Source organism: Mus pahari, chromosome 14 (assembly GCF_900095145.1).
Source record: "Mus pahari chromosome 14, PAHARI_EIJ_v1.1, whole genome shotgun sequence".
NCBI classification, from domain to species: Eukaryota; Metazoa; Chordata; class Mammalia; order Rodentia; family Muridae; genus Mus; species Mus pahari.
The window spans coordinates 2,786,413-2,813,961 of NC_034603.1; the positions used below are offsets into that span (position 1 = coordinate 2,786,413).

The 27,549-nt window shown below is 49.4% G+C and overlaps 1 protein-coding gene across 4 annotated transcripts in view; it reads right to left on the reverse strand.

Moving 5' to 3' along the window:
* Kcnip1 (potassium voltage-gated channel interacting protein 1) overlaps window positions 1-27,549 on the reverse strand; it is a 375,589-nt gene that overhangs the window by 212,961 nt on the left and 135,079 nt on the right. For 2 of the 4 annotated variants that reach the window (XM_021211445.2, XM_021211447.2), the window contains exon 1: window positions 7,638-8,194. The exons of 1 other annotated variant lie outside the window; for it this stretch is intronic. In XM_021211445.2, coding sequence (XP_021067104.1) covers window positions 7,638-7,698 — 61 coding nt within the window. In that variant the 5' untranslated portion in view covers window positions 7,699-8,194. Of the gene's footprint in view, window positions 1-7,637; window positions 8,195-27,549 lie in introns of those variants that run through there. One more of the 4 variants, XM_029546281.1, reaches the window with a different exon arrangement.

The window sequence follows — 27,549 nt, forward strand, 5'->3', positions numbered from 1 at the left end:
GAGACAGAGAGAGAGAGAGAGACAGAGAGAGAGAGAGAGACAGAGAGAGAGACAGAGAGAGAGACAGAGAGAGAGAGACAGAGAGAGAGAGAGATTGCATTCTTTCTGTGTTCTGACCACACCTTGAACATATTGCTATACTTCTCATAATAATATTGGAGGCATTGCTACCATTGTCCCAGTTTTCTAGATTATGTGGAGATTAAAGCTTATATAGACAATGTGACCTTGCCAAGGTCACGAAGCTAGTACGTTGAGGAGAATTAGACTTGTCTAGCTATGAGTATGTACTCATGGTGACTGTGCCACATATACACAACTTGAGCTAAGGATGCCTGACAAGGGACAGGGTAGAAGTAAGGAGGAGGCTGCTGTGTATTAGCAGATTATAGCAGTCTCTTACATCTGGCTGCTTTGAGTGGCTACCACTCATAAACTGCTTGGGCCCTCCTGCCCATCTTGACCATGTGAACCCCTGAACCCCTGAGGTGGCTGCCTACCACTGGAGCTCTGAGAATCTAACAGACTTGAAGATGTTTAGATCATTGCTCGATCCTTCCCTGACAGGCCATGATGGCTGCAACAAAGGGAGAGAAATCTAGTTCACATAAATGATTAGAGGAGAGGAGAGAGGTTTTAATCCTATTAATGAATTTGCTAATTGGCCTTCTGCCCCCAATCATTTCAAACGCCAGCTTTCACAGTGTCAGAATGGAAGCAGATACAGGGGTGGTTTGTAGACAGGCTAAAAGGGTTTTTCTTGGGGCTTGCAGGCAGCTCTCCTTGAATATGACTTTGTACATCCACACCCCATTTTGGCTGGCTCCCGAGCCCCCCAGGCTCCTGGTGTGAGGCCAGGAGGGAGGAGGCTAGCATGAAGCTTCAGAGCTTATTCTCCGCCATTGGCTAGAGGCAGACTCTGCTGTCTTCTGGCTTTAGGGTCCCAAAAAAGCACTTCCCTTCTTAGAGCCTCAGTTTCCCTAGCTATAAAATGAGAACTGGCATAGTATCTCATCCTGCAGGGTTGAGGTAAAGCAATCCAGGAATTGGAAGAACAAGGTGCCTGGAGTCTTGCAGAGGCTTGGTCAATTTTAGGTAATATTGGTATTAGTATTGGAAGCTGATCTTTGTTTGCATATCTCATGGTTGGGAATTTCTGTTAGCAACTGAATCTGACAATTTCCCATAGTGGGGAATGGCTATGACATGGCTCAGGATATCAGTGACCGTGGCTATAATAGTTCTGGGTCTCCAAGGCACAGACTCAAGCCACAGCCAAAAGGGGTAAAACATCCCTACAAATAGTGTGACACAGGAGTCACAGTAAGTCTCTGTAACCTTAACAGTGGTTCTAACCATTATGCACCCTTCTCTTGGCACCCTGATTTTAATGAGGTCTCGTTCTTGCTCTGGAGCAGGCTATTATTAACATGGCCTGGAATAATGAGAATTAATCCAAAGTATTCCCATCATGGCTAGCACATGGGGAAAGAGCAACATCCCACCTGACTACGGCTACTTCTGGAAGGTGACCTACTTAAAATAGCACCTGGAGGGAGCCGAAGAGCTGAAACTAGATTCTCTGAAAGCCCCGGGACCTTTCTTTCTCCCTCTCTTCCCTTTCTAATTATGTTCCTCCCCTGCCTGATGCATGGGAGTGCTGGCTCCAGGGTCACTATGCAGAATGTTGCAGGCATCCTCCCAGGTGCAGACTTGGATCCTGGATTTCTCCTCTGCACCAAAGTGTGCTTCCCTTCCCCCAACCCATCCATTCCTGCCTCCACACAGCCAGCATCCATCAAGACCAGACCAGGTGTCAAGCTTGACGGGGGCTCTGGAATAAGAATCAGCCCTTGAGAGCCAGGCACAGGGATAATTGTGTAAATCCACGATAGCCTCATGTAGACAAAATCTCAATGTGTGTTCCTCAAGGGGTGGCATCAACAGGCATAGGGGACCAGAGAAGGGGAGATGCGCTCTGTCTGCAGGAGTGTGAGGTGATGTTGGGTGGGGCTTTGAAGGATATGTAGGAGTTCACTGGTGACTGGGGTGGGTGGGGAATAGAGATGGAAGGAGGCACAGAAGCTGGAGTTGATCTTGGGCAAAAACGACACAGGGGAGCAACGTTAGATCATAATTATGAGATTGTCCAAGTGAACAAATGAAGGGGTGGACATGTAGACCAGGTAACAGTGAACTTGGAAAACAAGAGGTGATGTTGGATTGCAATCCTGCCCTTTGGGCCCAACAAAAGTGTGAGGCCAAGAGATAGGCCTCTTTCTGCTTTCCTATGGACACTGTGTCCATTGGCAGCCCAAGCATCCCAGAACCTTGTACACTGACTTCCAGAAGGTGTTGCCTATAAGTCTCACTATTAACTTTCTGTATTAAAGTTTCCTGCGTCTCTGATTCCTCTACGTTTCCCTGTGGGTGTTGTTACGGCTCTGAAGCTCATGCTAAAGCTTGATTTCCATCATGGGGTATTAAGAGGGTAGAAATTTGAACTATCAAGTTTAGAGTCTTTGGGAGGTTAGTGAATAAAATTCAATAAGGTCTTCAGAGTGGAGTCTCTAAAGAAGAGAGGAACCCCTGGGGTACCCCTCATCCTGGGATGCCCTGTGTGCCTCAGGACTCTGCCATCGAGAAGGCTACCAGTTCCCCCCCACCCCAGGCTGCTTTCACCTGTGACCACTAGAGCTTCATTACCCCAGAGCTGTAGACCAAAATCAGTGGGTGTTTCCTTCTTTAAGTTACTCATTTGTGGTCTTGTGTTGGTGCCACAGCCATGAACTGAGACAAATAATCAAGAACCAGGAAACACAATCATTGAGATTATTTTTCATAAAAAATAGTCCTTTGCTACAGTTTTTCCAGGACTTCATCATTCATGCATGCATTCATTCATGCATGCATGCATGCATGCATTCATTCATTCATTCATGCATTCATTCATGGATAAAGTCATTTAATCACATACTCACTCACTCAATCATCCTCTGCCATTCATTTGATTTTTCACTTGCTCTTTCATTCATTTTTCTTGTTTATTGATCCTCTTATTTGTGCAATCATCCATCACTCGCTTGTCTGCTAAGGAATGCACGTACTTCCCCCTACATACACACAGTTACAAATTGACTGAGCAAAGCCCTTCTAGGTAGACAAAGGGTCTCTCGGTCCTGTTCCTAGAACCAGACTGAAAACACCTGATTTTAGGCAGTGCATCCCTTTACCCTGATTTTGTGAAGATCAGGAGCTGAGGAGTGGAAACACTGTTCTCAACGCTTCCTTCTAAATGGTGAACAGATTCAGTACACTTCACAGACCAAGCCAATTCAAAGCCAACAGATCAAATAAGAGAATTTGTTCAGGCAGAGGGGCTGGTAACTGACATTTCAGTGGTGAAATAACTTTTCCTGTGGGGTCTGCAATTCTTAGGAATAATGACGAGAGACCAATCATCTCATTTGTTTGTAGTTTTCATTGAAAAGTAGTCACTGAGTACCTACTGTGTGCAAAGAGCCAAGCCAAGGGCTGTAAAGAATGACTCAGACACACGTTTGGCCCCAAGAATCTCATACTATAGTGATAGATGATTAACACTTCCATTGACTGTCTGATTCCCAGCATGAGTGGTGAGTCAGTCGAGTGTACGCCTTAAAAATGTTACGAATTCCAGTGGGAGAAGTCACTTCTCTCTGGGGCTTGGAGAAGGCTTCTTGAATACAGAAACGGCTGAGTGAGCTCTTGGAATGTGGGTAGAATTTGAATTAGTCAGTGGGATGGGGGCTTGAGGGGAGAGACTTACAGAGCTTAAATGATGGACGAAGATGCTGAGGTAGGAAAAGCCCGTAGCACACACATGTCTATTGCTCGATACTCCCCTTCACAGATGAAGAAAAGGGCATTTCTAAGGCAGAGTGATTTGGGAGTGATCTCTAAACCCAGGCTGGTATGATTTGGGACTTCATTACTGTCTGCCCATTCCATCGCTGCCTCCCAAGGCTCTCTAGGATTAACACATCACCCTATCCATCAACTTCAAGGCCAGACACATTGGGCATTCTATGCCTCTACAATTGGAGAACCAGAAGGTTTTCCAATTTAGGACCCACAAGACCATCCTCATATTTGACTCTGTCTTGGCATGTGACCTGATAAAAATCTTCCGATAGCCATGGGTTTTTTTCTCAGTGGACTCAGTGGGCCCCAGGGAGGTCTAAAGCTCAGGCTCTCAAAGTCCCAAATGAAGACCTTGATCATGGAAGAATTGGAACTCAGCTACCTAAGCAACATGGGGCTATTTGCTTACAGGCAGTCTCTGGTAGATGGAGCTGGGCTAGTGTTTTCCCGAAGTCTCCTGATTCCCATGGAGGCTGCAACTGTACCTGCGTGCTCCTTCTCTGCTTAGCCATAAGCCATCCTTACTCCCACGTTCAAGCCTGAGAGCAGAGGCTATGGAAGAAAAGACACACATGAAACTGCCTTGGAAAGAAACTCTACCGAGGACTGAGGACAGCGCCTGAAACCCCCAGGCAAGGTTTTTCCCTATTTTCAATTAAAGACACACCAAGATTCCAAACAGAGGACCAAAAAGTGAACTCTGTGCTTTTGTTCTGTGGCAAAGCTCTTAAATTACTTTAGATTTCTGCTGCCCGGAGGGAGTGCTCCCTGGGCTCAGGGGTGGGCTAGGTGCATTTTCCCCAGCACTAATCACACAGTACTGGTGCCCCGTTTTAAAGATGTGCATGTATTTCCAAGTTACGGTTTTAAGCGCTTGGAGCTATAGCTGAGTCAGCTGTGATGTTTCCAGGATCTGCCACAATGCAGAGGGTCAGAGGGCCGCAGCAAATGCTCAGCATCCCAGTGCCTGGCTTTTGGTCCTGCTTGCCTCTAACAGGGCTTAGATGGCATCCAGGAACAAGCTGTATGACTTTATTTGCAGGATAACCCGATTCTGGGCATTTAGACGGCATAAGCAGTGCAGCCATACACTGAGTAGGACCTAAAAGTTGCTGATCATTGATCACGTACAGGTTCTGTGCAAAGTGCTTGCTTTCCATCATCCCCGAAATGCACACAACACAACAGCTATTTTAAGATGGTAACTACTACTGTCCCTGATTCACAGTGGAAGAAAAATAAGGCTTAGTCATACAGCTAGTGTGGTAGAGCCTGGATTTGAACCCAGCAGGGAGACAGATTCTTCTGTTGAACTTTCCAACCACCTTCCCTTGACTGATCTGATTAGGTCTGAGCCTGACATCTCAGAGCTGAGAACAGTGGCTTCTGTGACAGCACCAACAGTAAAGCCTTTAGAATCTGAGGACCAAATGGAACCTGAAAAAATGTCCAGCGAAATGCTTCCTCTCTACAGAGATTAAAACGCTGAGGGAGAAAGTAACCCCAGGATAGGATTCCTGAGTGTGAGCCTCTCAGTAGAGCCCCCGTCCATCCATACCCCTAAGCTTCTCCCCTTAGGAGAGTCTCTTACCGATTAGCATTCTTATGGGCCAGACAGTGAGACTGGACTCTATTCTGGGGACAAGCGCTTAGGGGAAATAGACAGCTGCACTTGTGGATAGCTCAGGCTAAAGTCTACTGCTCTGAAAAGGAGTTAGCTTGGGGACCCAGCCGGTGACCCTGAACACTCTACAAAGAGCAAATGAGAATATTCGGATCAAACACTGTGCCAGGCACTCCGTGGTGGAACACATAGTGAGTGGCAATAACTCTCCTCTTTCTTAAGTTCTTAGGAGAGAGAAAATAGTTCTGTGGCCTCTGGAATCCTGCAGGAACTGTCCCCCAGGTGATCCGGATTTGGCAGTGAGAGACTGAAATGGCAGATGGTGACCCCTGAGTCCCCTGTGGCCATCAGTCATCCCTCCATTTGCTGCATAGTGAATGAGATGAGGTATCCCTCCCTCCATATTCGCCGGCGTTCATAAGGGCAGCATCGTCACCCATTTGATGTCAATGACAATTGAGACTTATAGAGAGCGATATTTGCTCAAGGCCCACGACTGGGATGAGATTCCCACCTGCACTCTGCTGGGTTATAGAGCCACAGACCTCTCTGGGTGCCTCCCTACCTCTCAAGGAGATGCAGACACTGTCGGTGATTTTAAAGAAACCCAAGTTAACTGTGCCCTACAGTCCCCTCCACTGCCTGTGGGACCTCATGGTGTTAAGAAGGATGAGCAGGGAGCTGACTTGGACTTGGTGTTGAAGCAAGAACCAAGTTAAGCAACGCCTCAGGATCCAAGAGAGGCAGAGCTCAGAGTACCAAAACCCAGGGAAAAGGTTTGCAGACCTGCCTTTCTCTGGGCTACTGAGAGGTACCAATGCCTTCCGTGCAGGGCGAAGAATCTCACAGAGTGCAAGCAAAAGTCCCTTCCGCTTCCGGTCCGCCATGCAAGCCTGGTCTTATCACCTGGGATCTGCACTGATGATGTCTATTTGTCAGTTTGTCTCTGAGGACTGGACCAGAAACCTGACCCTTTCTTCCTGAATCTCTGTGTATGATCCCAGCCAAGATGACATGAAACAGGTCCCACTGTCACCCTAGCCCAGCTCTGGTCGCTAGCCAGCATCAGAACTTGGATATTTAAGTGTGAAACTATTTAGAACCCTTCTGCTATCTTCAATGGCTTTTGAGCACTAAGCAGACCAACCCTGTCATTTTTTTTTTCCTGATTTGCTTCCAGTCTCCTTGTTTCTATAAGCAACTTTCTGCCTGTTGAAAAGGAGGCCTGCACTGTGTGCTTTTGGCCCACCAAGGTCACTCGACTCCACGTGGACATCTAATAACTGTCCCGCTGAGGATGGGCATGCCACAGCTGGGGAAAGGTAACTGTGGAGCCCCTGACAGGGCCGTCTCAGGGTATGTGAGCTTGTCTCCCCAGCCCCCCTCGACAGTTCTCCCCATTCCTCTGAAGTCCCCAGACCACAGAGCTGTGGAGCCCCTGACAGGGCCATCTCAGGGTATGTGAGCTTGTCTCCCCAGCCCCCCTCGACAGTTCTCCCCTTTCCTCTGAAGTCCCCAGACCACCGTAGCAGCACAGCCCTGCTATTTGTTCTTTCCTACAGACTCCTTGTGTCCCAGGACCTGCCTGGGGCTCTACCACCTGGACGTAGCTGATTCCTTTTGGCTTGCAGAGGTTTTTAAGGATGGACCGGTAAATCACCGTTTTCCTCATGGTTAGATTTCCAAGTCAGTACCCGGCAAGGCATGGCCATTCCTAAGGAGGCATGCATGAATGTAAGCACCCTCGCTGGATGTTCGAGGTTGTACCAACATCAGCCCTCACGGGAGCGGGAAGAACCTCCCAACATTTCCGCCCACCCCAGAGAACGCAGTTTTCTCCACCTGTGAATCTGTCTGTCTTGCTCCCATGCATTCCCTAGAAGAGAAGGGTACCCACACCCCTGCTGGGGCTAGCGTCCACTTTGGCTGCTGCCCCTGAGTGTTCACACCAACCCTCCCACGAGGTTCTTAATTCCTTGAATACATGAGGCTGTCCAAAACCCTCATGGACAGTGGGTTTGGAACTAAGAGAGACAGACGTTTCATCCCAACACAACACCCAGTGCTCCCAAACCTATCCAGGGGAGTAAATAGAGGACAGAGTGCTTACCTTTAGAGGGTCGCCTTTGTTTGGTCTGAAGGGAGGAGAAGGTGCCCATGACGGCCCCCATGGCAGCGAAGACTTGTGTGCGACTTGGGACCCCAGGCCCTGTCTCTTCCCTCCCCTGAAAAGAAATCGGTGTGGATTGCCCACTTTGAATTGGAGGAGAGGAAAAGAGAGAAAGCAAAAAAGCCCCGGGCAGCTCGCCTGCAGCTTGGTATTCAGAAAACGTGGGGCCGGGGCGCCTGGAGCTCCTGGCTGCTGCCTTCTTCAGCCAGGCACATGCACTGACTCCCAGGGCCAGCGGCTCACGGGAGCCTTCACAGGCGCCCCCCGGTGCGGGCACCCAGCTGGACCACTGGCTTCTCCAAGGTCCGAGCCCCGAGCCCCAAAGCCTGCCTGATGTTGGACACGGGGCCGGCGTGCCCGCACGGCCGAGGCTGCCGAGCCCGCGCCGCGTGCGGTGCGGGAGCTGCGCTCCGCCCGCCCGCCCCTGCTGCCACCCGGCCGCTCCGCCCCGCGCTCGGGCTGGCTCTCAGGGGGCCGAGTACCAATCATGAATGAACAGCGCCGGGGACTGGTGCGGAGTGGAGCGGGGCTCAGAAACAGGCGCGGGGGATGGTGGGGGAGGTGGCGGAGGCCGCCTCGGGGACCGCGGAGGGGCGGGGTGGGGACCTGGCCCTGCTGTCTACAAGGCTGTCTACTCCTGACTGTGCAGGACACCGGGGATGTCCTTCTGGGCAGACAGATGTGATAAGGCACCTGGCTGGTGGGTGCAGCTTGGGTAGGAGGCAGCAGGTGACCCCCAGGATGAATATAAATATGAGTGTGTGTGTGTGTGTGTGTGTGTGAGAGAGAGAGAGAGAGAGAGAGAGAGAGAGAGAGAAAGGAAGGGCATTAAGATTTCATTTGACTTTAGAGAAAATCATTTAACCACTGCCTACCTTTCTGGTGTGGGGGAAAGTCTGCCCCACCCAAAGAGAGTTGTCATCAAGAAGAAGGGCTCCTTTGAACTCTGTAGGAGGTGTTGGGGAACCTGCAGAATCCCCTAGGACCAGAGCTCATTTCTAGTGACAGGAAGTGGGACTAGAAGTAGCTGTGGGTCCCCTTAGGCTCTTGCTACCTGTCCCCCTCTTTTGTGCTCTCTCTCTCTCTCTCTCTCTCTCTCTCTCTCTCTCTCTCTGTCACCTGCAGATCGGTCATCTGTGGGGACAGTACTTGAGTTAGGAACCCAGGGGGTAACTCTTGAATTTCGAAAGCAATCTCAGGTACATGAGCTTCCCTTCAGGTGACAAGAACCCTCAAGTCCCACTTCAGCTTTCCACTGAAAAGGCAATGATTGAGGACCTGTGGCCTCCCCTCTTGGTGGCAACTGATGACAGGTGTTTCCCTAGAAAGCTTTGAATTTCCTCTTCCCCAGCCTGTCTGTATGCCTGAACCTTCACTGAGGATTCCGTGTGTGTTTGCACTGAGAAGCCCCACCCAGACCCCTGTCCAGTCATTTCCTCTGCAGCACACAGACATATGCTGTGTTGGGAGCTCACAGCATCCCTTAACATATGGCGTCATAAACACGCACACATATATGCTACCACGAACATATGGGCACAGGTCCCTCAAGCCCACACAGACATTGAGATGCTGCACACAGACTCCAAACCCATAATACACAGGAGGCAGATGGGGTGTGCACCTGTAAGACCCCAGCTAAGACCCTCACATGTGCTCTCGGAGCAAAGAGCCATCAGCTCCTTCACATACATAAGTTTGCACATACAAGAGTATGGTCTGACTCCAGGCACCCAGCCCATTAGCTGCCCCTCGGGGCCACAGCTGGCCAGCGCCTTGGCTCAGGGACTCAGAATAGCGTGCTTCACCTCGGCAGCACTTACCCCTTGCTCAGATCTCAACATGAGTCCTGTTTTGTGCAGCAGGGGGTGGGGTGGGGATAATGCACTCATTATCACACATGTCTTTCATTTGTACTGCCCACTGCCGTAGGATGGCATCACCCGTGTGATGCCCACAAAGACCCCATAGGCTAGTTGCTTCAGGCCTGCCATCACCGTGGAGAGAAACTGAGGCTTGTTCAGAAGTAGGAACTTGTCTGAGGTTGTCCAGCCAGAACTTGGAACTAGAATGTATTATCCAGGGCTCTATCATAATCTCCTAGGGTCATTTATGTTGGCAAATGCAGGCACTAGGGGCCTCTGGGCTGACAGGTCTCTGAGTTCCACCTAGGTCAAACCTAGGCTCTCTACAAGGCGCCTGAGGCTTGCCTGAGCCGTTTCCCCTGCAGTACTGGTTGGTGATGGACGTAGAAGGAGGCTCTTCTTTCTTGTCCTCTGGAAAAGGTAGGGAAGCCTTAAGTTGGGGTTCCCAGAAGGTAACTAGTCTAGTGTGACTCAAGGGACAGAGGGAGGCCTTGATGAAGAAAATGTGGTGCTGCCCCAGGTGTCTTTACAAGGTCCTCAGAGGTATCATATGGAGACCAAACTGCCCCCCACTGGCTCTGCGAGTCACATGACCTGAATCCTCATACGCAGGACAGTATTTGAGAGGTTACCAAAGGCCAGGATGCCACTCTCTTGTTTGCTTGCTGCAATCCTCTGAAGAAGCAGCCTACAGGAGACCCCCGTTTTACAGACCAGGCATGGCTAAGTTCTTCTCGAGGGTATAGATTTGGTTGTCTCTGAGCCATGGGCATAGCATGAAGTTACCAGTATGAAGTTCCAACCACCAAACCTTTTATAGCCTGGCCTTGTCTACCAATTCTTCCTGTCTATTGGTTAGCCTCTGGGAGATCTAGCCACAGGAAGCCCTCCCTGTTGCCTAGAGGCGCCCTCTATGGCCCTTCCTCTGCCTAGCGTATCCCACATCCCCCCATCTCTAGTTTTGATCTATTTCACATCTCATGTCCACCAGGAACCTCTCCTGGTGCCCAGCGTCTCCTTTGGTGTTTCCAAAGAGAAGCACCCGAAGCTCCCTTTTCCCACCTTACAGCCTCCGATTTCATTGTCTTTTTTCCTCTTTGGCTTTCCCTGTGCGCTGCTATAGCCCTACCGTATCGGTTGAGCTGCTGGTCTGACACTGATGTAGACACTCCGCGTGGGAGAGGGGGAGGGAGGAAAACGAGAGCTCTTTGTTGTTGGTTTTGGTTTTGGCTAGGATTAGTTATGTTCTTTTAATTGTGAAGAGATAGCACGTCCAAGGCAACTAATAGAAGAAAGAGTTTGCTGGGGACTTGCTTATCGTTTTAGAGGGTGAGTTCTTGCCCTTTATGGCAGTGAGCATGGCAGCAGGCAGGCACGGTATTGGAGCACTAGCTTAAGAGCTTGCAGTCTTATGTACAACTGCGGACAGACAGAGCTAATTGGGGGTGCTGTGAGCTTTTGAACCCTCAAAACCCAACCCCAGTTACACACCTCCTTCAAAGAGACCATACTTCCTAAACCTTTACAGTCCCACCAACTAGGGATCAAAAATTCAATTATATGAGCCCATGGGGGCCATTCTCATTCAAACTGCCAGACTCAGCGATCAGTTAATTACTAAAAATTGATGACTGCTAGATTATTCTTGACCATTTAAGAAGCACACTTTCTTAAGTGAAGACTCATTCACTCCCTCACTCATTCAACAACTGTTTGTGATGTATCTGTCCACCCTCAACCAAATAGTTACACTCAGAATAGCCCGTTTATTCTTGATAATACTCGAAGGGGTAGGCATTAACCACAAATGCACACCACACACTGTACAACAAGAGCACAAATGCACACCACACACTGTACAACAAGAGCACAAATGCACACCACACACTGTACAACAAGAGCACAAATGCACACCACACACTGTACAACGAAAGAGCATAAATGCACACCACACACTGTACAACGAATGAGCACAAATGCACACCACACACTGTACAACAAGAGCACAAATGCACACCACACACTGTACAACGAAAGAGCACATATGCGCACCACACACTGTACAACGAAAGAGCAGACCTTATGTGGAACTCATTCACAAAGTCTAAGGAATACATGGAGAAGACCACCAAGAGGAGGGAAGGGAGGCAAACTCAGCCCCTCTCCTGACTCTTGGGAACTTGCACAAAGCAGCCGACTATGTGGGGAGGGAGAATGCAGGCAGGCAGGTATGGTATGGGGCCGCTAGAGGAACACACCATCAATCGCTCTGGCCGCAGGACTTACTTGGGCTGCAGGAAGTGCTGTGTGTCCCTCTGCTCTGCAGCTGAGCTCCCTCATTTGTGCCCCGTTCTAGCTCCGACTCCTCCCTCAGCTGTCCTACTGTGAACTAGACTTTGTGTACCCCAAATTTGTTACATTAAAACTGTATCCCCTGCATTTAGAGACTGAGTCTTCAGGTTAAGGGTAGCAATCTGGTTTTCTAGACTCTATCTCTCTCTTAAAGAATAAAAATACCAGATCCACCCCATGCACAAAGATGGATGTGCCTACTGGGATTCTGTGGCCACTTGTCATCAATGAGTTCAGCTCCAACTTGTAGACTTCTTGAACCTAGGACTGCAAAAGGCAGGTCCCTATTGCCTGAGCCACCTTGACTATAGAGCATGGTGCTCGGTCGATACCTTCAGAATGCACCAGAAGCAAGGCATGCGCTTCTACATAGCACTTCTTTAGAGCACACTTCTGAGGCTGTCCAGGGGGGAAGGGGTGGGGTGGTCAGAGGTCTATGGGAATCCTGGGAAATATCTGAGCATATTTAACATAAAGTCTGTTCATGCCCCTTCCTCTGGCCACTCTCCTGCTCTCTCCCCATTCTTTCCTCCCTAACTTCATTCTTTTCTTGTCCACCTCACCTTTCGCCTTTTACCTTTCGCCTTTCACCTTTCACCTTTCACCTTTCACAGTCCCCTCCTCTTTTCCTTCCTATTCATCCTCCCCTCAACCTCACATCTTCCCACCCCTCAGGTCAATGGCAATTCCTCCCACCACAAACAGAGGTAACAAGGTGCCTGGGGTCCAGGAGCTGATAGAACTGAGTTCAGATCCACCCCACCCCCTGCTGTGTGACACTGGGTGTGACCAGCAATTTCTCTGATCCCTACTTCCATCTTGTGCATTCTGTGGCCATTTCCCTCCCCCTGCTGTTGTGTGGTTGGTGAGGCACTTCGTGCAAAGCTCTCAATATGTACCTAATACATCAATAAGCCTGTGATCGAGGGTGACCACCTGCTGTGCTTGCTGCTGGGGACTAGGCATGGCTCCGCATTAATGGGTACAGAACCCAGTAAGCCACAGACTTCCCTGTGGCTTCCATCTTTGCTCTTCATCTGTCGGGTCCCCATCTGGTACTAAAAGACTGAGATTAGTGAGAGCAGAGAATGCGGTTGGCACCTGATCGTGTGCAGTTCAGTGCTACGCTCACTCAATGCTTCTTGTGCCATTTCCCAAATGTTCTGCATACATAAGTTGGCCTCCTCAAATAGATGGGAAGCTTTGGAAAGCAAAGGCAGAAATCCTGTTTTGCATACATATCCACTCCACTGCACCCCATCCCCCACCCATGACGGAGCGCCAGAGCCTCCCCAGGGGCCACAGACAATCTGACACCAGTCAAGATGTAAAGACAACTTCATCACTTAGCTCCTGAGGTCAAGTTAATTCTAGTAAATGTGTCTCTGTGTCTACTTCCTCATCTGGCACATGAACGTAATCACCTCGTGGGTTGGCACGAGGACTGGGTGAGACCAAAAAGAGAAAGGACATTGGCACCCTCGCCAAAGCACATGGCCGGTGTGTTGTCATTTACTTGGGGCTCAGTTAGCAATTCAGTCATGGACTCTACACATGCTTGCTAAGCATCATACGGCTAAGTCAGGCTATAGCCTGATCACGCAAGTTCACACTGAATAAGAAAAAGCAAGATTTCCTGAGCTCAGGGAACTGACACTACGTGGCTGCAAATTGTCCATCCATCAAACCAGCTCCCTCACAGTCTCAGTTCATGCTGGAAGGAAAGAAGGATGCTAGAGAGTTCGGGATGTCAGTTGTTCAGAGGATGCTCACAGCACACATCTGTGCAGACTGATGCTATAGACACAGTGAAGCTTCGCAGGCCAAGGATGTGAATACAACATTCAAATCAGGTTGTGAGTTCCGGACTGGCTATGTGAGAAACCCTCCTCCCTGCCCCACCCCCTCCCCCAGCCATCAATGGCAGGAACAGGGTGAAGCTGAAAGTGACTGTGATTATCAAAGCACCTGGTGGGGGTCTCCAGAGCTGGATGGCAGTCCTGACTTAGAAAACTCACTCTGTGCCTCGATTTCCCCTGCTCATTCCTTTTGCTTGTATTTCCTCTGTCTCCCCAGGGAAGAGAACTTCGAACAGGACTTGGGCTCAAGTAGAGTATCCTCTCAGGCCATGTCCCTGTGCATCAAGCATGGCTTCATCTGTCGAAGCTGATCATGTTCTCTCGGGAGCAGAACTAATGTGGGCTTCAGGGGAAGGAAAGGAAAGGCAGAGGTCTCGCTTTGCACACATACAGAGGGGGCTGGGGACACCCAAACGCACAGGCTCTGGCACGTGCAGAGTGGCTGCACTGCCCCAAGGGATCCCCCTTCATACTCTAGCTGAAGGCGTCGCCAGGGCCAGATGAGTTCAGACAGAGTGCAGCCACCCACGCAGCTGAGATGCTGCCAGCAGAGCGCTAAGTCGCCCAGATCCTGCGGGGGAGGGGGATTCCTGGATCCCAGAGGCTTGGTGCCCACACTACACTAGGAACAGGGTGGACACTTCATGCACCTTGATCGAGTGGCTCTCCAGGAGTGGGCACGGGGAGATGGGTGGATTCAGATCTGTTTAAACAGTAGAGCATCAGGACCTTTCCCCCTAGAGCAACTGCGTGCGCATGAGAATGCACTCAGACTATGCAGAATCCATGGTTCTCCCACAAAGCACATTTGTGGACACCCGGTTAAGAAACTCCACCCGTGGAAGAAGGAAGAAGGGAGGGGCATGACCCGTTTGCCTCTGAGCTGCGTGACTTCAGCTTTATAAAGGCTGGTATGCACAGCTATAAGATAGGCATGGGAGCATCTAGGGTCAACTAAGGGCAGCATCTAGTGTGGTTTGGAGGGCCACGAGGCTCAAGGTCATTGTCGCATGGATGCTAACCTTCATGCAGTCACACCAAGTGAAGGTGCTGAGTGAGCGCCTTTTGCTTGTCACAGCCGAGCCTGCGTTGGGGATGACAGGTCTGTGCCTACTGTGCTGCTCACAGTCTCAGGGGATAAAAATCTGACAAAGAACTGTCACACGCCAGCCATCAGAATCCCCTCTGCTCGTGTGCCATCCAGGGTGCCAGGCTTGACTCTGGCCACTGGCCAGCCCCAGTCAAAGTTCTAGGATAAGGAAAAGTTGAGACCACCCAAGTCAGAGGTCTAGGTCACCTTAGGACCGTGAAAGTCATAGGAGACGAACCACGTGCAAAGGACGAGAGTCAGGATGTGGAGAGTCAGGGATGAGGGTCTGATAGGACAAAGGTCGGGAAGGCTGTGGGTCACCATCTTTTGTCTCCCTGGGGTACTGAGTTTTGTGGCAAACATTCACTGTGAAATTCACTCAGAATTGTCTTTGTCAAGTATGTGCAGAACCTGGCTCCCTCTCACCTCCTTGGGCAATGAGTTCATTCCCCAGTAGGCATCACTCTTCTCTGGTTATGTAATTGTTGCGTTAACGAGGGCAGTCGTTCTCCTTGGTGTTCTTACCATGTTCCAGTCACGTGCCGAGCCTCACTTAATCATTTCAATAGCCTCATGTGGCCAGCAGTTTCATTAGCTCTCATTTAGTGTATGAGGCTCCCACGGTTCGGAAAGGGTGCTTGCCTGTCCAGTGTCTTACAGAACATGAGTGGTGGAGCCGGCCCGCAGTTCAGTACCTCTGCTTTTGGAGCTCCCGATTTCCCCTCCTGCCACCCTGGCAGCTGACTCCTCCTCTGGGGAGACAGAAGCATACCAAGGGCTAGCAGATATGCTACATTTTCTCAGAGCCAAAGGACAGAAGCCGAGTAGGGGTGCAGGGTCCTAAAGCGTCTGAACGACAAGTCTAACTCTCAGGGCACCCCCCCCCACCCCCCGTTCTCTGGGGCTGCAGCCACAGCTTGCTAGGGCATGTGCAGGATCTGTTTTTCTTCCACACATTCTACAAAAGAAGAAGCACAGGGAAGAGCTCAGGGAGGGGGGAGGGAAAGGCAGCCAGAGGACCTGATGATTAGTAATAATGCCAGCTATAAGCGGATGGATGCACCCAGCACCACACCTCGGCACTGAACCTGTCAGTACGATCCAGTTCCCAGTGCACACAGCTGTCTGGGAGTAAGGCAGCCCCAGGGTGGAGTGAGGGATAGAAGGACTCCTGTCACTATTGTGTTGAGGGCTGGCTCTGGGACGAGGTCTGCTGAAACATGGGGGTATAAAGCTGGGGGAATCTTCACGGAATTCGCTATTTCCTGTGAGCACATACCGAGCTCCACTTTAGAGACCTGTGAACTCTCCTGCCTGGGCTACATGGTATAGAAATAGTGGGTTATTTTCTTGGGTTTTGGCTCATGGAGTTTTAGCATGCAATAAAAAGCCTAGAACGGTCTGCTGTTATCAGTAAGAGAGTAGCTGAGGGAGATGTCAGCCTTGATAGTTGCAGGGGGAGCCTAGAGGTTGGTATCTGCTTGGCTCATTGAAAGAAAAACCTTCAGTAAGGTGTGGATGCTGAGAGAACTCCAAAGACTGGATACAACTAGAGAGATGGAAGTGGCTCCTTTCTGCGTAGGAATGTTATACAGCTGCAGACCTCGTGCCTACACTAAGCAAGAGAGTCCTGATCTGTCCCTTCTGGGTGAATCTGGCAAGAAAACCAAGTCTCCAAGCCAGAGAGTGATGGCTCAGAAGTCACAGAGAGCTAGCAAATGTCTGGTGTAGGCTGAGAGGCCCCAACTGTGACCCAATGGCACAGTGATCAGACTGGGCATAAGGAGGGGCTATCTGGGCTGCATATCTGAGGCGAAGCCTCCCTCTACTGCAGGGTACTGTGAGCCTACTCCAAACGTTCACTGAGTATCTTGAACTAACTATTTCTCTTATCATTGAGAGAAATGGGAACTTGGAACAGACATTAAAGTTCAGCCATTTGTGAAATAGGCAGAGCCACATTGCTGGAGCATCACAGTAAGCTGTGGATAAGGAGATTCCAGCAGCATTCCTGTGGCAGGAAATGTTCTCTTCTCCATTTCATAGATTGGTAAACTGAGGCACGGATTGACAATGGCATCTGCCCCAGACGCGAATCTGACATGATCTATAGCATAAGGCTCTGAGCTCAGCTCTGTCTGTCTTCAAGGCCAAAACTCTTCTCCTCTCAAATGAGAAGCCAGAGAGGAACAAGGAGCCAGAGAGAAAGAGGGATGTAACAGTGGCACCATGAAGTGGGTGACCGAAGATATGCACTCCCATACTCCAGAATGGCTACCCTGCATCACAGAAGAGCAGCTAGGGAAAGCCTTTGTCTTGGATGACAACACAGAACCCATGTACATGGCTCAACACACCCGAGGGCAGGGGAAGTGGAAGAGGGGGAGGAGGAGGAGGAGGAAGAGGAAGAGGAAGAGGAGGAGGAAGAGGAAGAGGAGGAGGAGGAGGAGGAGGAGGAGGAGGAGGAAGAGGAAGAGGAAGAGGAAGAGGAAGAGGAAGAGGAGGAGGAAGAGGAGGAGGAAGAGGAGGAGAGGCAGCAGCTCCAGTAGCAGTGACAATCCAGGAACAATTGTTACCTGCCTTTCTGAGAAGACCACCCTTTCCCCCTGGGGGGTTAAGAGAGAGGGTAAAAGGTGTGGGAGTTCAAGCTGGTTCTCCTCTCTGTATTTTATGTAAAGTTTCCCTTTCTTGTTCCCACAGAAAAGCCTTGGCAGTGGTTGCTCATTGGGCTCATTTCTGGCTTCTGTTGTCCTGTCTTGCACTGAACTGACCCACAGCATCTGAATGTGCTGGGTTCATTCTGGCGCTGGGGCTGCTAACTGATAGTCCTGAGCTCATTTCTGGGCTGGAATCTTCATGGTGCATTAGTATTCATTCTCACAGCACGGGGCTGCTCCAGATGGGGGATGCTAGGCAGATGAGCCTCACATCCAGGCTGATGTGCACGGTAGAGAGAGACAGTTTGTGAAGAGCCAATGATATCAAGTGAGAAGACACTAAGGAAGGCAAAAGACTTAAGACCAGATCCCTAAAAGGAGTGTCCCACACTTCCAGTGTCTATAGGATCTGCCATCTGTGATGTATGGTCTCCTAGCCATTCTTCCTCCAGCAATCTAGACAACTTGGGGTCCTGCTTGGCCTCATGTGTCCTGGGATGACATCAAAAATGCAGAGAGAGGTAAGTTGTCATGAGTCTTGCTCTCAGGATGCTCACAGTCCTGAGGAGATCATTTGAAGACAGAGATAGGCGAGAGCCACATCAGTGTAGAGAAGAGACATAACATCTAATTTAGGAAAGAAAAACTAAGAGGGCAAATGGACCAGGCAAGGCTCTTTTAGAAAGATGTTTGAGTGGAGCCTTAAGAGACGGTAAGAATTTGCCAACTAAAGGCTATTGTCAACAGATGAATCCATGCATGGACTCCCGTTCCCCAGCACCAAAGGAGTCTGCTTATTTCAAGCTCATAGAAAGAGCCTGTTGGGCCAGGCAATATTACATTGTGGATTTCCCAAACCTACAGCTGGAGAAAACAGATACAAACATCACGAGTGGCTTCACAAAGCCTGTGATTCATGATTGAAATGAGGGACCAAGTCAGTCAGAAGCCACTGGATCGTCCTAAAGCTCTGGGCATGGAGCCTTCCGAGCTTCTGTAGACAACCTGTGTTGGCCAGCTTTCTCTTACAACCATACCTGAGAAAGTCAGCCTACGAAGACAAAGGTTTACTGAGCTCTGGTCCTGTAGTAGCACGCTGTCTTTTCCTTTTTACTGTTGTTGTGAAACACCACAGCAGAAGCAACTTAAGGGTGGAAGGTTTTACTTGGCCTCTCAGCACCTGCCCATCATGGTAGTCAGAGCGTGAGGCAGCTGCTCACACGGCACGGGCTGTCAGGAAGCAGAAGGGTGAATGGTGTCAAGTTTTAGTTCATTTTTATTCAGTCCAGGACCATGCCTGTGAATGTTGCTTCCTACATTTAAGGTGGGTCATTCTACCTCAGTTTACCTAAGCAGGAAACTCCCTCACAAGCATGCCCATATTTTACTTCCTAGTTGATGCGTAGATCCTGTCAAGCTGATATCAATATAAAACACCATAAGTCTAGCCCTTGTCAACTTGATGCCCAAACATATCACTTTACAGTCATAATGCGTCATGCTTTGTCCCCACAGGTTCATGTCCGTCTCATAATGCAAAATGAATTTCAGTCCAACTTCAAAATCACCTATAGTATTTAACAGTTTCAACATTGTTTAAAAGTATAAATGTAGAGTCTCTTCTGAGATGCAAGTAACCCCTTAACGCTGAGCCCCTGTACAATCAAAACAAATTATATAGTTCAACTATTCAATGGCACAGAGTAAACATTCTTATTCCAAAACAGAATATAACAAGGGATGGTTAGACCAAACCAACACCAAAACCCAGCTGGTAAAAACACCATATGGGTGATCCTGCCAAGTTCTGCCAAGTTCCCAGGAGTGTGAAGAGCAGGAATTGGTACAGAGGGGAATGCCATGGGGCCTGATCCCAGCGATGCACGGCTTAGTAGCTGTGTGCTCCCAGGAAAATACTTCCCTAGACATTTGCTTACACAGAGCGGAAGACCCCGTCAGCGAAGGCTCTGTTCAAACTCTCTCCTTTCAAATACATTTGCATTTTTAAAAGTTAGAGCCCTTCACGGGTGGGATCTTATACCCCGACCCCATACACACCCCTACTCCCCTACTATCCCAAGTCAGGGCAGGGTACTGCTCTTTAACCATTACAGCCTCCTTTGCAGCTCTCATGGCTGTAATTTTAAACATGTTCAAACTCTTATCCTCAACAAACTGCACATTTTTAATGTGCCAAACTTTATGCTCCTTTCACTACCGACTTGAATAAGTGCAGTAAACAGAAGCCATATCCCAGCCTGAATATTTCTCTGCCTCGAAGTTTCCTTCATCAAACAAATTAACTAGTCCATTATATTTAGCTTCAACCTCATGCAAGCTCTCAGAACACAGACAGAATGAAGCCAATATATGCATTTCCTAAAACATCACACGAATGGTCCTTACCACTCTCCCTAAAGCAGCCCTTGCTCCCATCTCAAATCTCATGAGCCACGCCTCTATTTTCCACTTTTCTTTCAGCGTTTCCGGATGCCAAACTCCGAGAGAATGGCTCAGTAATCTGTGCTTCCAACATGCTGACCTAAAGTACCAAACATTTCCGCATTTCAGCCACAAAGTATTTCCCAAGAACTACACAGCCAGGTTTACCAGAGCAATGGTCCCACTCCCGATATTGTGTTCAGTACTGGTTAATCTGTTTGCTGATATGATAAAATGGCCTTCTCAGAGCAAACCTCGCGATGGCCTGAGAGAGAGAGAGAGAGAGAGAGAGAGAGAGAGAGAGAGAGAGAGAGGAGATTATTTTTCCTCTTTGGAAAACAAGGTCTATCGTGGAGCTACCGCACCCAGTGCTAAAAGGGACTGGGTCTGTCACATTTTACAGATGCTCTGGAAGGAGAAATAGACCTGGGACTGTACTTGAAGATCTCGGATGATTTAGAGCAGAGACATTTTCACTTCCATGACTTGCCCTCTAGAGCCAGACTAAATGTACCCCTCACTTTCCCTGAGGCACAACGGCATGAAAGAAACAGAAAAGGCCTCTGTCCCCAAATGTTCCTCCTTTCCCTGGTTGACCTTGTTATTAGTGAGAAAGTTGGCACTAACATAGAACTTAGCTAGAGCATAAATAGCCTAATTGTGAGCCAGACTGCCCAGGGTGGTGGTTAGCAAAAAATGGTTTGCTAGGGGAGTGTTTTCCTAGGGTAAGCGAGAAAGAGGGTACTTCAAGGTGACAATGATGACAGACCCCAAGGGGCATGACTGATGAGGGAGGCTTCCACATGTAACCAGCAGCATACATCCTGGCTGAAGATTTGTACCAGGCAACTTTCTCTTGACCTCTGTGGGAATGCCATCTTCCACTGTGTAGTGTACTCACTCACTCATTCATTCATTCCCTCACACATTCACTCATTCACTATTGATTGCTATCCACAAGACACACACCTACACACCTGCTTGTGCCTGTTTGTGTTGCAGGCATCAGAACACACCCATGACCAGCCCTGACATTTTTTTCTGCTCCCTGGAGCCCAGGAGCCTGAATTCTGAAGAGGATGAGACTTTCTTTCAAGTGAAGTATTTGGGGTGCAAGAACTTGGCGGTGAATTGGGGTAACAGAGATCCAGCCAGTGTGAAGAAGTGAGCTTGGTGCAGAAAGTACTCAGAACATGGTGCCAGGGCCACAATGTCCAGAGGAGGCAGAGAGGCCAGAAGGCTCAGAGTCTGAGGTCCTCAGGGCAGGGTTAGGATCTCATTCTTGGGGACAATGGGAAGCCCCGAGGAGTTTTCTAAATAGCATTTCTAATCAGAAAGAATCACTGACCCAAAGGCAGTGCTGGTGACTGGTGGCATCTTGCATACGATGGTTCAATACTCACATCAGTACCTGCCACTAGCACCACCCACACGCCTGGCTCAGCTCTCACCGATGTTGCTGGTTCCCTGTGGATTTGTGTAACCGACGTCGGTTAAAATGTATGTATGTCTTTGTGGGCACAAAAGGATCCCTGTGCCACCTGGTTAGAGTCTCCCCTTGCCCTTCACAAAAGGAGAATGATCATAAAAGAAGGGACTGAGAGCACCCCGGGGTCAAGGCCGTGGCCTGACTTTGGACGCCCTACAAGGCCTTTGGATGAGTACCTTCTGCATGAGTGGGACTTTGTTTAGAAGTCTTCATGTCGCAGCTGGAGATCTTAAACAGAGAAGCTCACCAACTCAACCATAGTCTTGGTGTACTACTCATGGCTTCCCAGTGATATCAATTCAGAGGTTTCTAACTACTGCCAAATGTCCTGGCCTGTCACCTGCCTCAAACAGTCACAGTAAGGAATTGATCAGCAAATGCTTGGGAAATGCCAAGTGTAAAAAAAAAAACAAAAAAACAAAAACAAAAACAAATTTCCACTCTGAACATGTTGGCATTGGCCCAAAGGTGGTTGAGGAAAACTTGTTTTCCTTTGCTCTCTCTACCAGAGAGGGGAGGGGTCAGGTGAGCTCCTCAGCAATGGGCCAAAGGCTCTCAAAGCCCGAAGCTCTTCCACCGTGTGACTGCTTGGCTCATGTTCCTAGAATGGTGCATACATCTCAGGTATACATGTAGTCATGAATACACAGCATACATGGCTGTGGTGCAGGAGGAATGGAGACCCCGAACCTCCCATGGTTCTGATAAGTTCCAGCAAATAAGCTGACCCCCTGAGGCTGGAGACTAGGTCTAGCTCTGGGATCCAGCTCCCGAGCATCCCTGAAGGTACCTTCCTCCTCGTTTGAGCCTGTCTACCTCCCAAATGATTCACAAGAGAGGCATACTTCGGAAGCAAGCACAACTCTGCATCTAAAATCCCTGCCCCACATAATGGATTGTTTTGTGTAGTGGTCTGCTTAGAACTACCCTTGGGTAGAATATTATTATATAGGATTGAAAAGCTGGGCAGGACAAGATGGAGAGCAAAGAGGATCTAGTACCTTGGGGCCTTTGTCCTTACAGCAGCCATTAGCCCAGGATGGTCAGCCCTACCATGTCTAGATCCCGGCAGCCACCGGACAGCCTCATTCCTTTTCTGCTCATAGACACACAGTCCTGCCCTCCTCTGTCTCGCAGGGCATCCCTGCCGTTTCTGGCAGACATTCTCATCTGTGGAGGGCACTGCTAAGGTGATGGATGGAGCTGCCTCACCCCCTTCTTATGTGTCTGAACTCCCAGGCTGCTAGATCACTCTGGTGGAGCTTTGCGATCAGTCTTCCATCTGCCCTACTAGTGTCCTCCAGGCTCAGGGGAGCAGATACAGGCCTCCTCTCCACTGCTAGTGAGATTCTCCTGCTAAGCCACTGAGAGTGTGGACCTTGCCGCAGCCACGCTGCCTCGGCTCCTCCATACACTGTCCACATACGGAGAAGCATGGGAAGTCCTCGGCGGGCTGCAGGGCTGATGATGCGTGTTTTTAAAGGCTTTCCCTGCCCACACGGACGCTTTCTTACTCCCCCACCCCCACCCGCAGCTACACTCAGCACACTTCTCCATGCCCTGTACCGCATGCCTTTGTGGCCCTGGATTCTGCACATTCTGGTACACCACCTCCTGGAAGGCTTTCCTGAGTTCTAGAACAGCTTCCTCTTCAGCCAGAGATGCATGACGGTCACAGTGACTGCTTACTTTACTTCTAAAGTACAGTTCATATCACCATTTTCCAATGCCCATCAGGTGGGTTTAGATACATTAGTAAACCGTCTAATCCAAGGGCCCTGGGTGACCCAGTGTGGATCGCTCAGGCCTCAGTAAGACAATTTGATGCAGCTGCAGCACTGTAGTAGCTGAGTTGAGCTTATTTATTTATTTTTTTAAATTGCAAGCAACAGAAATTGTGTCTAGAAATGATGGGAGGGTTTGTGTGTGGTGGGGAGGGGGCTGCTCACATCTGAAAATGCATAGCAATCAAATCCGCAAACTGCCAGGGCAGTTCAGACGCCTTGGCAGCAGGAGCTTGCCAGCAGATCAGCCACCAACACCTCTAGCTCTCAGTTACTCTACTCAAAGCTCACCCTTGCCACGAAGAGAGTAAGTCTGTGCACTGCTCAGCTTTGAGCAGGAGTAAAAGGTGGAAACCTGCCCTTCAACCTTCTTACAAGACGTGTTGTCCTGGAAGCACACTCAGTTGGCAGAAGGGGGAGCCATAGAAACTCACACGGAACAACATTGGAAGTTTAGCCAGCCAGTGAGTGCATGCAGGTCTGGGGGCTAAGGGTTGGATGAGTGTATTTATAGTTCAGAAAGGATATTGGCTCTGCCTCTAGTGTGTCAGGGCCACAGGCCACCTGTTGCTACTATACAAAACCCCAGGAGGATTAAAGTAAGCTGGACAGGCCCCTCGTACTTTGTGCTGTGCGGTCCTGGTTAATCCCATAGCTTCTCTTAACTTCAGCACCCTCACCTGCTTCAGAGCAGAGCATCTAACTCGATGCCCATATATTTTTGGAAAAATGAAATAAGACGGTAGCGGGAAGGTGCCCAGCTCGGGGTCTTCTGCATCCCAACCACACATTCTGCCCCTTTCTTTCAGGGAAGGTCTCCAGTCTTGACAGTAATGCTGGATCTGGAAGAAGGGTGTAAGAATCTTTTCCTACTTGTTTCCATAGTCATGAGCTGCATGGGGATGATCTCCACTAATGCATAAAGTAAGACCAATAGAGAGCTGGAGTCGGCGTCAGAGTGAAGCCTATCACACACGTGCGTGTCATAACCATAATAAATGGCCGTGTCTGCCTTGCATATTTACTGTACATCACTTGAATCACAGTTTTACCAGGTCCTCCCTCTACTTATAAAATAGTTTATGGAAATCAGTGTTCCGAATTATGGTGGCAGTGGCCTAATCTATTTCCTTTATCACTTCCTTTGATGGCATCGAGAGGCCATGTCAGACGATTGGACTGTCCCATCCAGGTTTGTGTAAGTGCATGCTATTATGCTTACTCAGTGATGGGCCTGCCTAGTGACCCAATCTTCAGTGGCCACCCTAGCATTAAGCAATCTATGCCTGTGGTCTGAGAGCAGAAGCTGTGGTCTGAGAGCGGAGGCTGGGTCTGAGAGCGGAGGCTGTGGCCTGAGAGCAGAGGCTGGGTCTGAGAGCAGAGGCTGTGGCCTGAGAGCAGAGGCTGTGGCCTGAGAGCGGAGGCTGGGTCTGAGGCCCAGAGTGTGGGTTCTTGGATCGAGCTGAGTTACTCTTTCTTTGGGTTCAGTACTTTCTCTTCCTACACATAGCAGGCAACAGAAGCAGTGCCCAAGCTGGTCTCCATCTCCGAGAGCTGAGTTCTTAGCTGCCCCCTCCCAGGCCCATGAGAAGGGAACAGAAGCTCAGCCCCTGAGAGGCGGAGGGCGGGTCCCACGGAGAGGCAGACTTGCCCTAGCTCTTTCGTGGATTCCTGGAGGTGGTTTCCAGAATAGTCCTCACAAACCTATACCACCCTGAAGGTGGGTGCTCTGTGTGTGTCTGTGAGTGTAAGTGTGTGTGTGTGTGTGTGTGTGTGTGTGTGTGTGTGTGTTTACTAACTGGCAGGCCTCAACTCCTAATCAACTCCTAAACATCAACTGCCAGGATTGGCCATACCCTGGGCCCCAAGCTGGATTCTGTAGGCTTCAGTTTGGAATGCAGAAGAAGGCTGAAAGAGGGGAAAGGCCGCCATGGTAAAGGAAGGGATGGTGGCAGGATTCTTCAAGACCCTGGCTACTGGGCCAGCAGGCTATGTACATATAGTGATATAGGGGTGTGAAGAGCCAGCTCTGGGATACCCATCCCCCACACTGGTGTGACTTCGAAGGAGGAGGGAAATGACAATGGGAGATGTGGATGAGAAAGTAGAGAGAGCCCAAGCCAGAGTGATGGCTACCAAAGAGACAGACAGGAGAGAGGGGCAGGAGAGCAGAAAGACAGAGGATCATGGGAAGAAGAATTCTGGTGGAAGGAGATTCAGAAGAAGATAAAAGGAGGGAAAGAAGAAAGAAGACGGAGGAGGGAAGGTAGAGAGAAGGAATTTGGAGAAAGGAGAGGAAGAGAGGGAAACTAGAGGCAGGAAGCAGACTGGCTGGACAGGCATGCAGGTACCACGGAGCAGAGCAGGCCGAGCAGTGAGCAGCCCCTGCTAGCCGCCGCCAATATGTGAGGCAGACTCAAGTGGGAGCCAATGCCTAGTTAGTGCCTTTTGACTCTGATGTGTGACATGTTCTAAATGATCTATTAAAGCAGAGTGGATTCTACAAAGGCCTCCACCCACTACCACTCACTGCAGAAAATACACTATATTTGTGAAGTGACTCATCTTGGCTGCTGCAACCCCGGGAGATCTGAGGCAGAATGTTTCTCATGAGTTCACCTTCAAAAGAGCACAAGACAGCAGGGACCGGCCAAGAGGGGTGGGAGAGCATAGGAGAGCACAAGACAGCAGGGACCAGCCAAGAGGGGTGGGAGAGCATAGGCACAGCACACTGGGTAAGCTTGTCAACCACGCTGGGATTGTTGCTGCTACAAATGGCCAGAGGCACAGTGGAGTGATGGCAAGATGCTGCCAATATGTCAGTTTGCCTTGAAATGTGTGCCTTTCTCTCTTGCCTTTCTGAAGCAAATTCCACTGGAATGACCAGAGACCATAACAACTTCCTGTTTAACTCGGAAGCAAATGGCTGAGCTGGAAAATGGTGTTCTTCCTTCACTCAGCGCTCACTCCACACTGTCATTGCACTTCCGTCCTGAAGGTTGCTCTATTCCCAGGCAGTGTGACGTGTTCTCATTATCATTAGCAGCTTTTGTGCCAGGAGACCCAAAGCTCCGTTTGTTAAAAATGGTTATTGGTCTAGCTCACCATTTTATGCTCCTCATCCTGGCACCCTGTATATGTGTAAGGAGTAGAGAGACAGAACCAAACAAGTGCTTGGGATGTTAAAACAAGGCTTATTGATTTAGCTTACATGAATAGAGAATGGGCACCGGAGAAGAGAATGCAGGAACTACTTAGCCCAAGAAGTTCGTGGCCTCAGAATGAGGAGCACAGTTGACAGAGATCCTGCCCAGTGTTGAAGGAAGCTGCCATGACTCATGCTGAAGAGCTAAAGAAACTGAGGAATGGCAACAGCACAGTCTCAGCGAGAATGGAGCTTAGACATGCTGGGCAGCTTCCTCCTTCTTCTTCTTTCCCAGGCTCTGGGATGTGGCTGCCCATTCACAACTCCTCACACCTTAACTAACATCTTAACTAACAGACATATCTATGCATGTGCCTGGCTAATGCTCTAGGCAGCTCTCAAGCTAATCAAGTTGACACAGTCAACTACCACACCTCTCAAGAACGCTATGGGATGGGGGTTTGGGGGATGGTCCAGTAGATAACATACTTTGCACAAAAGCATGAGACCAGATGTCCCAGTACCCACAGGAAAGCCAGACTCAGTGACACACACCTATTCCCCAGTGCTGAGAGATAGATACAGATGAATCTCAGGGGCTCCTTGACCAGCTATTCTCTTCATAACATGGAGCATCAGATTGAGTGAATATACCCCATTTCCAAAAGGAAGACAGAGACCTGACTGAGAGAGATAAGCTGATGTCAACTGCCATTGGTTAGCACACTAGTGCATCACACACACACACACACACACACACACACACACACACACACACACACCCCAACATATAATCAAACATGTCTGTTTGTAACCTGGTGACACTGTGTTTATCCCACAAAGGACTTTGGACTTTATAATATTTTGCAATGGATGGATATTTTTGATTACCAAGTTGACTGGATTTAGAATCTTCTAGGTGAAAGACTTCAGACATGCCTATAAGGACATCACCAAAGAGGTTTCATCCTAAACATGAGTGTCCCCATCTCATGAGCTTGGGGCTCAGGAAAAATAAGAGGGGAGAATGGCAGGGAGAACTGAGGACCAGTAGTAATCTCTCTTCCCTTCCATGTTGGACTGTCTCCTTTTCACCTGTGAGCCAAAGCAAGTCCTTCCTCTCTTCAGTTGCTTCTTGTTAAATATTTGGTCACAGCAAAGAGAAAATC